General features: G+C 36.2%; 1 protein-coding gene across 1 annotated transcript; it reads left to right on the top strand.

The window, feature by feature from the left end:
• The first annotated feature begins 734 nt into the window (after positions 1-734).
• Positions 735-5,168, top strand: LOC111388263. Its single transcript, XM_023012950.1, has 2 exons — positions 735-887; positions 3,859-5,168. The coding sequence occupies exon 2, from the start codon at positions 3,965-3,967 to the stop codon at positions 4,580-4,582; it is 618 nt and encodes a 205-aa protein (XP_022868718.1). The 5' UTR covers positions 735-887; positions 3,859-3,964; the 3' UTR covers positions 4,583-5,168.
• The last annotated feature ends 9,988 nt before the right edge of the window (positions 5,169-15,156 follow it).

The raw sequence follows: 15,156 nt of genomic DNA on the forward strand, positions 1-15,156 counted from the left end.
GTTTCTTTTTTATATCCGTTCTCCGAATTGCTTAATTCATTGCCTGTATTTATAACTTAGTCTCCAAGGTTTGATAAGTTTTCTTCTATGGAAATTACACCAACTCAAAAATCAGGTTTAAAAGCATTCTTATTCAGAAATCAGGTGATAATTCAACATTTCAACATTGATAATAACATTATAAAATTAAATTAATCCACATACTCACCTACCCCACCACCATCCACTCACCCCCACCCCATTTTCACTCCCAAGCCCTAAATCACTCCCCCCAGCCCCCTCTCTCTCTCACTCTCACTCTCACACGAAAGACCATGGTTGATAGGGATGAAAAAAGAAAAAGAAAAAAAGGTTTAACCCAATACTCGTGGGATCCTGCCCCGAATGGGGTGGAGATTACCCGACTAATTGGGTAAATGGGACGGGTATGAGGTGAGGGTCATTGCCCCGATGTTACACCCCATTAATATATAGTTAAAGTCAAGAAAATTATTTAGTCAAAGTCCAAAATTCATTTGGTCAAAGTCAAATAAGGACTTAAGTTGAATAAATTATTTTCATGAGGCTTAAGTTGTAATTACAAATATTTGAGGGCTAGAAATAAAATATAGGAATCAAAGGGATTTAGCTTTCTATTACTAGAAATTATAGGGCTAAAAGTTACATTACAAATTTGTGATAGTTATCTTTCCCATTACTTTTCATTTGGGGAGAATGAAGGTAAAAATAAAAAATAAAAAATAAAATATCAGAAGCAGAGAAGAAACGGGAGAAAGAAAAGGAAGGAGAGGGAGGGAAAGAAGAAGAAGAGGCTGGTTCGGAGATGGGAAATGATCGTTAAACACTTATTGATGTATGGTTTTTCAATCCCTCCTTATTTTAAAGAGGTATGTTAATTCAATTTCTAGGGTTTATGAACAATTCGCTTATAGTCAAAGTTTAGCAAGAATTAGTAGTTATTGACATGTATTTGAGGTATTAAACAAGATTATGTCAAAGAAATGTATATTGGAAGATTGGTGTTGAAGAAAGTGAAACTTTGAAAATTTGTTTATGAAATGTATACTTATTCTTTGATTTTCTTGTGATTATATGATTTCAACCACTTAATTTAAGGATTTGGTGTTTGATTCCTCCATTTTAAGCCATTTTTGAGCAATTCTAGTACACATGTTTTGTTTCTAAAATTCTGCCCTGAAAAGTGTTATTTCTATCCACCGTTTCGGTGCTAGTTTTCAATATACAAAAACAGGTGCCAGATTCCAATACGCTGGACTTTAGTGCTGTTTTTGTCAAGATTTTGTTTTCACAGATTTTACGTGTTTGAATGAAATTGAATGATGAATGTTGAAGTTTAGGCGTTGGATTAGGCAATGTATACGGTTTGTATAGTATATGTATAAGGTAGTGATTTTAAGAAATTATAGTGATTTAATGGACTTGATCATGTTAAGTAATAATTAAAGAGATGAAAAGTTTAAGAAATAGAGATGCAAGAATAAATATAGAAGTTAGAGGAATTATGTGGTAGATTTGTATTAGTTTAATTGCTAGCTTTTAATTTGAGTTATTATACCGTTCTTTCAGGTAGTGACGTGAAAGTTTGGTAATGTCCATCAATTTAATCAGATTGCTATCCATACATTAATGAGTGGAAAAATCTATATATTTCAAATATCGATAAAGTACTTATACTATTATATTACGTGTGATTGTGAATTATTTGTTCAATTAAATGATTGATATATGTGGAATTCAAAGATTGGATATGGAGTGCCTCTGAGTTGTAATGTGAGACACATGAGATATTGAGATTGGCCAGAAAAGTATATGCAATTATATACTTCTTTTAATTCACTAGGGGGCTTTAGCCGTGTTCTATACTACATAGAGGGGCCTTGACTATGGAAGAAGGGGTCGACTGTATACATATAATTCACTGAGGGGCTTTAGTCGTGTTCTAGAATTGATTATCACAGGTCTTTGAGACCCGTTTTCGTATTACGGAGGGGGCCAAAGACCCGTGTCGAAAGTGTTTAGCCCGAGCGACAGATTACAGTTCAGTCATAGGGTACATTTTTTTTGGATTTGTATTATATGGATGAGATGATATTTTATAGAGTTACGAGAATGTCTCATTTATTGGCTATAATTATATATGAAGTTTCTCGTGAATTATTAAGTAACATAAGCTCAACCATCAATAAATATATATAAATGACAGAGTATAATTTTCAAAATTTTCCTTCCACTGAGCTATCAACTCATATTTTTCTACAATTTTCTTACAGGTAGTAGTTGGTTCTTGATAATACAAGGAGCTTGATGATTTTGGAGTTAAAGCCATATGACATATTGAGTGATATGAATCATTTGGTTTGAACATGGAAAAAAAAAACATATATATATATTTTGAGTCCAATGCATATTTTTGATAAGTATCTTATTTTGGATCATAATTAGTAGTACTTCATAGTCGGGCTTGGCAGTAGATATGGCATCTAGTCAATATCTATCATTAGTGCACGTCACGTTTCGAAACCATTAGGGTGATTCGGAGCAGGCCATGTCACCAGAAGCGGGTATGGGGCAGGTATGGGAAATATAGTCCCTGTCCTGCTATCCGTCCTGTTTAAAGTTAATTTTATATTCAAGTTTTTATCAAACAAAAATAATAAATTTATCATCATTTTTAAAAAGAACATAAGTTGTTTTTGACAAATTGGTAAAAAAATAATAATATTTACTAAGGATATAAAAAATAAAATAAATAAGAAATAAAAAGAAAAAATAAATTGGGCCTTAGACCCGCCCAATCTCGATTTAGTCGGGGTATGGATATGTGGTAAGATAACAAAAATACCCGATGGGATGGAGGTGGGAATGGCTGACCCATCCCATTCCCACCTCATTGTCATCCCTAATCGTTGTGAGATCACCAAAAGACCATTATAGCGACGCTCACAATGGTGAGCATTGTTGTGCAATGATGATGGTTTTGGGGTTGTTTCTTCCATTTTTGATCTGCTGCTGAGCTGGAGTTTCAAGATAATTATGTTGTTGGTTGTAGGTGTTTTGAAAGTGGTGGTAGTGTTGGCGGTGATGGTGAGATGGTGGTGGTACTAACGGTAGTGGTGCAGGTGACGGTGTTGCTTGCAGTGGTGGTGGTGCTAGCAATTGTAGTTAAATGGCACATTGGTTTGGTGTTGATGGTGGATTTGGGTGGCTGGGATAAAAAGTTTTTGTGATCAATTATTTGAGAAATCGTAGCCAATAAATTGATTAATTTGTAATCAATAAATAATATGCGATCATACTGTGACAAATAAATAATACATTACCAAAAAAATATGAGATTGCAATTAAACTTGTAATCATGGCTCACAATTTGTTAAGTTTTAACTAATTAATTTGATAATTTGTGGCTGTGAATCGACTGTGATTTGTGGTTGCAAAATAATATGACCTATTAATTTTATAATTTGTGACCAATAAATAATTTATGACCTATAAAATTTGAAATTTGTGACCGAGAAAGTGTGACCAATTAATTTGATAATTTTTGTGACCTATAAACTTTGTGATTTATGACTACGACGTTCTGTGATTCTGACAGTAGAAATTTGTGACCATAAATCATATAATATTGTGACAGTCATATTTAATTAATACAATATTTTTACTTATCAATTTTAATTAGTAAAATTTAATTATGAAATGATTTTTGAAATTTTAAAATTGTATCTGTCAAACACGTTAGATATATATTGTTTCTTTTAATTAATAATTACGAAGGCATGATTGATAATCATGTCATTAATGAGATTGTAAATTTAACTTGGACATTTCCATCCACAGCCTCTTCGGTTTCTATATCTCCGACATTTTTCTTCGTTCTTTATCATAATACTTGGAGGAAGGTATACATCCAAAACTAAAAGAGATCAAAGGGATTGAGGAAACAATGAAGCCTCTCAAGGAAGTTTCAGAAAAATATGAGAAGAAAATGGAAGAGTTCCTTTATGGTCAAAACAAGTCGCTAGAAGACTTAAGCAATCATGTTAGTTCTCTTATTAGTACAAAGATTGGAGAATCAATTGAAAGAAATAATCCATCTCCTTGTTGCACTGCAGGATTGCCCGCAGTTGAATTTCCCAAGTTTTCTGGTGACGGTTTTGATGAATGGGTTTACAAATGCAATGAATTATTTGATTTGTATAAAACAACGGATGACGTAAAAGTTGAATTGGCATCAATTCATATAGATGGAAAGGCTCTACAGTGGCATAGAGTGAAGATAGAACTGTCACCTGTTATGAAATGGGAAGATTACACTCATCAGATGGGGTTGAAGTTTGGGGCTAAAATTCATGGATCTGGTATGGAGAACGAATCTAGAGAGACTAATACAACCCCTCTGAACAACACAAAATGGCCACGCCGCAGGATATGTAAGTTAAGAGGAACTAGTGATGAAGAGAGCCCAAAACTAAAAGAATCTTACCCGAGATTTGGTCCATTTTACCGCAACGGTAAGTCCTCGGAGTTGTATTTTAGGGGGAGGCTTGGTAGCATTTACTGAAAAACTCCACAGACAGGGCAGCGGTGACCATTGAAATTCACTTGTCTGCAATGAAAAAGATAGACAAAGAGGCAAGAGCTACCTATGACGACGGCGCAGTGGATCATTTGTCTGGACCTGAGTTTAGATGGATGATGATTAAAGATGGTTGTTTATTCCTACAACTTGTGTCGTATGTTCTTGGAGGTGCCCAGCAACTTGGCTATACTCCTAGCCATATCATATTTGGTCAAAAGAAAAATAACAGGTACAAGGAAATTAAAGATGGATTGAGGCCATGTTCTTTGTTGGAAACCAAATTCCATTCATAGTGCTCAAGGAATTAATGAAGCAAAGCTATTTCAGGAATGTAATAGAGAGAGGAAAATGGGAGGAACCGTCAGATTTGTGTAGGATAGCTTTGTATCAATTATTATTGTTGCCAGCACAATAAACTCACGACTCTAGACCATTACTGCATAGACATTCTAGCAAGGCCGGTCCTGTGATTTTCGGGGCCTAAGGCGAACTCAAAAAATTAGGCCTCCCCAAATGAGCAAAAATGCAAAATCCAACAGTGTATTATGCAACATATTGCTAATATAGAGCTACAGATTCATATTTAGGAGGCATGATGTATATCTAATGCTCAAAGATTAACCTAAAAGATAATTAGAAAATATCTCAATCATCTCGTAATTAATGGTTTCAATATAGTTAGTACGTATGCATGTGATATTGATCCTACAATAACAAATCATATAAGCCGACTATACCACAATTATGTAAGTCGACAAGGCTTGAAACATTTTCAATATATTCAATAACAAGTTGAAGCAAGCCATTGCTTACCTGAAAAGTGGAATTTCAAAGAAAATTATGAAATCACAACCTTGAGAATGCTACCATCATAACTCACAAGCCTAAAATAAAAATTTAACATTAACCACCAATACAAATATACAATTCTATTGCATTAATCTATTCTGTTTAACAGAAGCTTGAGCCAATTTAAAAACTGTAGATCATTTTAGCTAAATGTTATCCTACTAAGTAGGAATCATTTCACAAGACATTTACAATGTAGCATTATGCACAAACATGTCGTAACTTCTAGGTGAGTCAATATAACATCCACAAACAAAATAAAAATAATTTTGTATCTTGTCTCAATAGTTTATCATTTTGAGTCAAAAATCCCAACCATTGAACTATTTGACAAGAAAACTAGATATTCAAATATGTCAGTAACCAGAAACAATCATGAAGAAAATATTATATTCTGCAAATAGATAAACAACCTAACTTCAAGAATCTTACCCAAACTTCCCCGGTTAAATAATATTAGAATGGACAAAACAATAACCGAATAACACATAAGGAGGCCTTATCCTTGACACGAACAATTCCTAAATAAATTACATATCTCTTATTCAAGTTCAAACAAACATGTAAAAACAAAGAAGTATTTCACAAATAAAACTGAAAATATAACAGCTATTGAGCTCTTTAAATGATGACAACAAGATTTCAGAGTTCTGCAAGCAGTGCATCGGAATTCTAGAACTCAGCATAAAGCACACACAAACAATAAAGGCATAACTACAAGCGAAGTATAACGCATGATACTTCATCTCCAGTACATGTTTCACAGTTTCATTGAAAACTAAAAGATGCACCATTTTAATCAAAAACCACAACACAAAGCAAGAACCATGTAAACAATGTCTGAACCATATAAACAAGGTTTCAGACCAAAGGTCCAAGATAACAATCACATATCATTATATCAATCCATTTAGACAAATCAACATACACTTAACCTGTACAGACCTCCAATCTTCTGCTTCCAAGGGTAACAATTAAAAAGTTTTCCTGCTTCAATGGAATGTGTGAATGGATTTTGGCATTTTGTAAAGGGAAACAGGAGAATAGAGCTAAATTTGCTGTTAAGGTTGAAAAAAGGGCAGATTGTTGTGATTTGTTTTCTTTTGTTGTGATTTGTGAAAGAGTGAAGGGAAGGGAAGAATAAGCCACCTAACGAAATGAGGCAGTCGCATGGTCGTCGTTTCGATTGGAGTTGTGGCGTCAAAATAACGGCGTTGAGGTCGGGCAAAGTAGACCTAGGCAAGAATGAAAGTAGATTTTCCCTTTTCTTTCTTTATAAAAAATAAAAAATAAAAATTTAGCCAAAAATAGGCCCCCCACCTGTTTTGGGCATGAGGTGCAGGCCTCATCGGCCTCACCACAGGACTAGCCCTGCTTTCTAGGAAGGTATTTGCATTTAGAGTTAATTGGCTCCAACAGCCTTCTGATTCGCTCCATGGCCTGCAATTGCTAATACTGGGGCCAAAATGTGGAGAGGAGGGAAAGGAAGAAGAAGAAGCAGAAGAGAAGGACTTGGAAGGTCAGCATGAGCTAAGTAATTTGTAGGATGCTACCAATATTGATGATAAAATATCTTCGTCAACCACAGAATTGAGAAAAATTGGTATGCATTTCAGGCCTCTAAGGCGTGGTTATGGAAGCAGAGGAATTAGTTTCACAAATAGTATGTGGCGTTGCAAGGCATATCCCATTCTTTACTTGCCTCCTTTCTTGGTCAGAGATGATACAGAGTTAATGTTTCAATGTCTCAGACACTACGAAATCAATCAAAAACTTGACAAAAGCAAACAGGAGGCTAGCTCGTATTTGTTGTTTATGAGCGAGCTGATATGTACACCTACAATCAAAACCTTTGCCATGTAAAACTTCAGACTAGTGATTATTCTCCCCCACTTTGGACAAAATACTGGCCAATTATTAGTTTTGCCTTCGTTGTAATAGCACTGAAAACGGTTTACGCCATTCTCCCATATTACAAAAGCTAGTCTATGTGCAGTTGTAATTTGATTGATATTATATTTGCAATCAATTCTGTGTTAGTTTATATGTGAATTTCTCTTGCAGTTTAATTCAAATTGTCAAATGTTTATGGAGATCATAAGCCATTCCTTGCTAGACTCTAAGGCAATTTTAACCATTACATATTTCATCACACATGGGTAAGATAGTGAGTTGATTGATTTTCCAAACCATTCAATTAATTTACTATAAGAAATAATGCAAATAATAATGCTATTTATTCTCCCTATTATCCCTATTTAATGTATTAATATAAAATTTAGTTTATTAATATTATCATTTAATCACAACAACAAAAACAATATTTTGCAACATTCAAAAAATGTTGCTAAAGGTCTTTTGCAACGTTTGGACATATGTTGCAAATCTCAATATTGCCTTAGAATAGAAGCATACAGTTGCGAATAACCGTTTTGCAACTTTTTTTGAACCTTGCTAATAGCATTTTTGCAACTTTTTTTAAGCTTTGCAAATAACATTTTCGCAACATTTTTTCAGTATTGCTACAACGTTTTTTGCCTGTTGTCTATGACTGCATCCTTATTTTTTACAACATTTTGTTGACAGTTGCCATAAGTCATTTTACATTTTTTTCTTAAATTTTGTATTTTTTTAAATTTATAGAACAATTTATACAAAACAAGATATATAGAAGATAACAATATCAATTCAAATAATCATTATTAATTGACTCCAAAATGAAGCAATGTCCATACAAAATTGAGATCTAAAATTCTGAACCCAATACATTTCCAATAAAAATAAATAAATAAATTCCACAATCCCTTTTGAGCAAGGTCTCCATCAAGCTCCTTAGAAATTTTAATAGCTTCACATGTGGCAACTTTCAAGGCCTAGGAAGCAGGAATTACAACTAGCAATATTGCATCATTGTGTTCAGCATATTGAGTCTATAAAAAGAAACAGGGATATTGACGTCGGGTAGGATAGTGATTATCCTATTGGCTTATTGTAGCAGATGATTCGCAAGAAAAGAATGACAGAAAACTCCCAAAAAAACTAGAGAAAATACTCTGAATTCAACTCAATATCATTAATAATGCAGAATGATGAAAACTAACCCACAAGCCGGGTTAAATAGCTGCGAAATATGAAATTATAGGAAAATTACCAAAAATGGCAAAATCCCAAAATTATACCAAAATAAAATATTAAGTAAAAGAAGTAATTTGCCAAAAATTTTGCTCAATTCGAGTTTTCTAAGATATGAAAAAAAGGAAACGAAATATTACCATAAATAATAAAAAATAACTTAAAATTGAATTTTGGAAAGGAAAACAGTGGATTTTGAGCTCGAAATTGATGTCCACCGAGCATATCTGGGTGACTACGACGTGCACGCTGAAGAGAGCTTTCCGGATTGGGGTCATAATAGCGATTCCAATAACCGTAACCAAAGTTATGGCCAAATTATCAAAAACACGTCAAATTCCCTCAATTAAGGAAATAATGGTGATTCACTTTCCATCTTTGCGCCGATCCGCCATCTCATGGTATCTCAGCGCCATCATCGTGCTATCTGACAAATCAGCATCACTCGACTCGGATCCTCCTGCATCAGTCGCCCCGGGTTGGAAAGAACTCGCCCTCGAGTTCACAGTAACTTCATCGGATTCCATAAAACGAGGGCTTAGGTGTTTTACATTGAAGACGTCAGAGGTCTTCAAATGGCTCGGGAGGCGCAATCTGTAAGCATTATCATTAATCTTCTACAACACTTCACAAGGTCCAATCTTTCGCTCCTTTAGCTTATTGTATTCCCCAGCTGGAAAACGATCACGAGTTAATACTGCCCAAACAAAATCACCAACATCAAATAACACCTGGCGTCGATGACTATTTGCCTAAACTTTGTACTTAATATTACTATCCTGTATGGACAGTTTTACCTGCTCATGGATACCTCGAAGATGTTCAGCTATCTCATCAGCTTTGTTATTGAAGCGTCCCACACGTGGAATTGGAGCCAAATCAAGTACTCCGGATGGGTTTCGACCATAGACAATTTCAAAAAGACTCAGTCCGGTGGTTCTATTCCTCGACCGATTATAAGCAAACTCTGCTTAAGGTAATGCCAATTCCCACTGCTTCGATTTAGTCCCGGCTAAGCTTCTCAAAAGATTTCCCAAACTCCGATTCACCACCTCAGTTTGACCATCTGTTTGGAGATGGTATGCACTGCTAAAATTCAATTTCGTTCCAAGTTTCTCCCACAAACTTCTCCAGAAATGACTCATAAACTTAGTGTCACGATCAGAAGTAATTGACTGTGGAACACCATGTAAACGCACAATCTCTCTGAAATAAAGATGAACAATCCGAGTAGCATCCATTGTCTTTCGGGAAGTCACAAAATGAGCCATCTTTGAAAATCTGTCAACCACAACAAGAATGGAATCCATCGCTCGCTGTGTTCAAGGTAAGCCCCAGACAAAATCCATACTGACATCAAACCAAGGAGCTTCAGGTACGGGTAATGGTGTGTACAATCCAGCATTAGTAAGAGCCCCTTTAGACCGCTGACATACATAACACCGCTCCACATAATGTACCACATCACTGCTCAACTTGGGCCAGTAATAATCAGAAGAGACCAATGCTAATATCTTGTCTCGCCCAAAATGTCCTTCGTTATGAAGTTCACTAATAATCTGCTGCCTTAGTGAACAATCCGAAATGCATAATTGCAATCCACGAAACAGGTAACCATTATGTAAAACAAAATCATGTCGGTGATTATCAGTTACCTCCCGAATTATCTTCCCAAATGAAGGATCCGCAGCATACATATCAGGAAATGCCTCAAATCCGACAATCTTGGTGCCCATGGTGGTAAGGAGTAATGTGCGACGGCTCAACGCATCTGCTACTTAATTCAAACTCTCTGCTTGATGCCTGAGTGTGAAAGTAAACTCCTGCAAGTACGCCACCCACTTTGCACGTCGCCTACTCAGGTTGTGCTGACCATTGATGTACTTCAAAGCCTCATGATCAGTAACAAGGATGAACTCCCTCTGTACCAGGTAATGGCGCCAATGCTTCAGAGTCTGAACTATGGCATAGAACTCCAGGTCATAAGTGGAATAATTTTTCTTCGATCCCGATAGCTTCTCAATAAAAAAGGCTGCTAGACGTCCCCCCTGACTCAGAACACCACCAATGCCAACTCCAGACGCATCACAGTTTACCTCGAACACCTTTTCAAAATTCGGAAGTGCCAAGACTGGGGCCTCCGTCATCTTCTGCTTAACCAATTGAAAGCTAGCCTCTGCCTCCTCAGTCCACTGAAAATCACGCCCTTTAAGGTATTCTGTGATAGGAGCAATCAAGGTACTAAAGTTTCTGATGAATCGTCAATAAAAGGATGCCAATCCATGGAAACTCCTGACATCGTGCAAAGTTTTTGGTTTCGGCCAATTCAAAACTGCCTCAATTTTGGATTGATCTAGATGAACACCATCAGTAGACACAACAAAACCCAAAAAAGTTACAGAAGTTGTGAAGAAAGAACACTTATTCTGATTGATGAATAAGCGCTCCGTCCTCATTACATCAAAGACAGCATGAAGATGATTAAAATGTGACTCCCATGTCAGACTATAAATAAATATGTCATCAAAATAAACTATCACAAACTTCCCCATGAAAGGCCGTAAAACCTAATGCATAAACCTCATAAAAGTGCTGGGTGCGTTGGATAGTCCAAAGGGCATGACCATCCACTTGTACAATCCATGATGTGTCTTGAACGCGGTCTTCCACTCATCTCCAGGTCTGATTCTGATCTGGTGGTATCCACTTTTAAGGTCAATTTTTGAGAAGACCTTAGAACCGGACAATTGATCCAACATGTAGTCCAGACGAGGAATTGGAAACCTGTACTTCACTGTAATCCTATTAATTGCCCTGCTGTCAACACATATATGCCATGAACCATCTTTCTTCGGCACTAGGAGAGCAGGAACTGCACAAGGACTCATACTCTCACGAATGTAGCCCCTTTCCAATAATTCTACCACCTGTCGTTGCAACTCTTCAGCTTCCTTGGGACTGAGGCGATATGCTGGGCAATTTGGTAGACTCGACCTCGGAATGAGGTCGATCTGCTGTTGAATGTCCCTCATAGGTGGTAGTCCTGGAGGAAGATCCTCCGGCATCAAGTCAGAAAACTCCATCAGTAGCTGCTGTACTTCTGCTGAAAATTCTGAATCCACATTCGCTGTACTATTTTCACGAGGCATTAAAGCATAAACTATTTTTTCACGCCCCACCTCAACCAAGAACCTGGACATAGAAAGTAGATTGGGGTTTTTAACTACCGGGGCAGGGATGTTTCCTTCCTTGCGAGGCACCAAAACAATTCTCTTCCCTTTGATATTAAGAGAATAAGTATTCTTCCGCCCATCATGGATAACACTGGGATCATACTGCCAAGGTCGTCCCAACAAAACATGACACGTGTCCATTGATATCATATCACACCAAGCATTATCAAAATATTTTTTTTCCAATCGAGAAAGACACTAAGCATTGTTTTTCTACCGTTACCTCATTGCCTTTATTCAGCCAAGACAACTTGTATGGTCTGGGATGACGATCCATTTTCAGTTGCAGTTTCTCGATAGCCTCCTCAGACACTACATTCTCACAACTGCTACTATCAATTATCAGCAATTGTGCAGGTTGTGTGGAAAACGTTGGTCCTCAACCAATCATCCCCTTAGTCACCCTTAGGAGTCAGTAGACTCTTTCGAACGACCAGGGTCTCCTGGCCATCTCCATATAGCACATCCTCATCTTCACCCTCATCATACACGGGTTCCCCAACTTCCTCAAACTCCTCTATCATATCCTCCTCAATCAGAAGATTTTTATTATTCTGACCAGCAGGCTTCCCGCAATCAGTCTCCCAATGCCCCTATTCACCACACCTAAAGCACTTAATACTTGAGCTGGAACTGTAACGCCCCAAACTCTTTTTCATTATTATTGTTATTTTTAAATAAAAATGAGCTCAAGCTGCTACCAAAACTTTTCTCTATCTAATTTAAGCGAAAATATATCGAAAATATTCGATTTCAAATTATTAAACAATATAATAAATATCGTGCAGAAATATTAACAAAAAGATATTCTTTATATAAATTGACGATTGTCCTTTCTAGAAATTTTACTTGACGACCACATTAGCATCGCTCCGTCAATCTTCCACGCGTCCTCACGACCCGTTCTTATCTGAAAATATTGTAAGAGTGAGTATTTTGAAAACACTCAGTAAGAATACGTGCACATCCTTTTTCACATGATATAAATATAAAAAAAAATAGCATAACATACCAACATTTCTTAGGAATTTCTTAAGAATCCCCATATCCCGTAGGATTTAATTTCTTTTCTTTGACCTGACGGTCTATCCCGAAGGATTTAACTTCTTCTCTCTGACCTAACGGTCTATCCCAAAGGATTTAACATAGCATTCGACCCGAAGGCCTTAAAGTATCTCATGCCAAAATTTACATATATATCAAGGAATAAGAATTTACCACTTGCACCATGTATTCTTACCTCAATTTGATATCCAAGAATTTACTTGAAAATGACTTTGTGAAAAGATATACTTTGCTCAAAATTCTAAAATTATAAAGAGGCGTGATGTATGTATAATATAAACTGTGGTGGAAGAAATCATTTTCATCTCATATATATATATAATTTCCACACACGTAACTTCCATAATGTGAAAAGTCATCTGAGGTTAATTGAAGATTAATGTAATTAAACCACCATGAGTTAATGTAAAGTCAATTAAAGTGTGTTACTGTTACAAATTTGAAAGGGCATGTTCTAATTAATTAAAGTTAATATCATGGTTAAGGAGATAATTAAGTCTAAATAAATCCAATTATACTAACATATTCATTCCCTTCATTATGACCACATGACCGTACATATTTCTAGGAGAAAAATCATTTTATATTATACATTAAGAAAATATTAATAGATAACATATTTCGTTTTATTAGAATAACTCAGACATACTAGCTCAAAATTACTTTTTCTTAATTCCAAATTATACTATTTAACAAGAGCTATAAAATGAGTATAATATCGATATATTTTTAATAACTTTTAAAACACTTAAATATTCAATCCAAATAAGTTACGATAAATTAAAAATATAAGCTTGCGGAATAAACCATTTAAGCAAATAAGTGGGACGTGTTTATCACTTCAACTTTTCGACTTTAGTGTGATGACAGTGTTGGACATGGATTTTTTTATTTGTTAAATTACCAACCCACGTGGAAAAATTTAAAATTCGGAGTGTTACATCCTTACCCCCTTAAAATAATTTCGTCCTCGAAATTATCTTATTTAGCCGAATAACTCTGGATACTTGGCTTTTATTTCTTCTTCTTTTTCCCAAGTAGCTTCTTCGACTCCATGATTTTTCCATCGAACTTTAACTAAAGCAATTTCTTTATTCCTTAATGCATGTGTTTTCCTTTCGACAATCTCCAAAGGAGTCTCTTCATTTGTTAGATCTTTCTGTACTTCCAATGAGTCATAGCTTATCATATGTTCGGGATCATGCACATTCTTTCTAAGAATCGACACGTGGAATACATTATGTACAGTTGATAGTCTAGGTGGCAATGCTAGACGGTACGCTACATTCCCAATTCTATCTAGAATTTCAAAAGGACCAATGAATCGAGGTCTCAACTTTCCTTTCTTGCCAAATCTAAGAACTCCTTTTATGGGTGCCACTTTTAGAAACACTTTTTCACCGGCTTCAAATTCTATCGATTTTCTCCGCTGATCTGCATAGCTCTTTTGTCTATCTTGAGCAGACTTTATTCTATCCCTAATTCTATCAATTACTTGCACTGTCCTTGCAATAATCTCCGGACCCAAAATTCGTTTTTCTCCGACTTCATCCCAATAAACTGGGGACCTATATCTTCTACCATAGAGAGCTTCATAAGGAGCCATGCCAATAGTAGTTTGGAAGCTATTATTGTATGCAAACTCCACTAATGATAGATGTGACTCCCAACTACCTCCCAAATCCAAGACACATGCTCTGAGAATGTCTTCTAAGATGTGAATAGTTTGGAGCAGCAGGCCACTGGTGGGAGTCTGCTTCGCGCACTAGAACGGAAGCGTAACAATGTGCTATGACTTGGGTACAGTTCAAGGAAGAGGTAATGACAAAATACTTTCCTCAATCGCTGAGGGATCGGAGAGAGGCAGAGTTCCTACAGCTGAAACAAGGAAATATGTCGCTTGATGAGTATGAAAGGAAGTTTGAACAACTTTCTAGGTATGCTACACATCTTGTCGATACCGAGCCAAAGAAGGCTAGAAGGTTCGAACTAGGCTTGCGTCCAGAGATTGGAGAAATCATGGCATCTCACCATACGACCACATATAGTGAAGTGCTTCAAAGAGCGCAGTCAATTTCTGATCGTCTAGAAATGGATCGGATGACTGAGAAGAATAATGAGTCATATGGGAAACGAAAGTGGAATGGATCGAATAAAGGGAAGGGATTGGGATAATTTAAGAAGTCCAATATTGGATCAGAATCAGGGTCAAGTAAACCAAATAAAGTTACTCCACGATGCCCAAAGTGCAATAAGGCCCATGGAGGGGAGTGCTGG

This window comes from Olea europaea, unplaced genomic scaffold, assembly GCF_002742605.1.
Source record: "Olea europaea var. sylvestris unplaced genomic scaffold, O_europaea_v1 scaffold479, whole genome shotgun sequence".
NCBI classification, from domain to species: domain Eukaryota; kingdom Viridiplantae; phylum Streptophyta; class Magnoliopsida; order Lamiales; family Oleaceae; genus Olea; species Olea europaea.

Excerpts from the sequence above, each read along its gene's own strand:
- LOC111388263 (XM_023012950.1), top strand. The coding sequence starts at position 3,965 with ATGAAGCCTCTCAAGGAAGTTTCAGAAAAATATGAGAAGAAAATGGAA.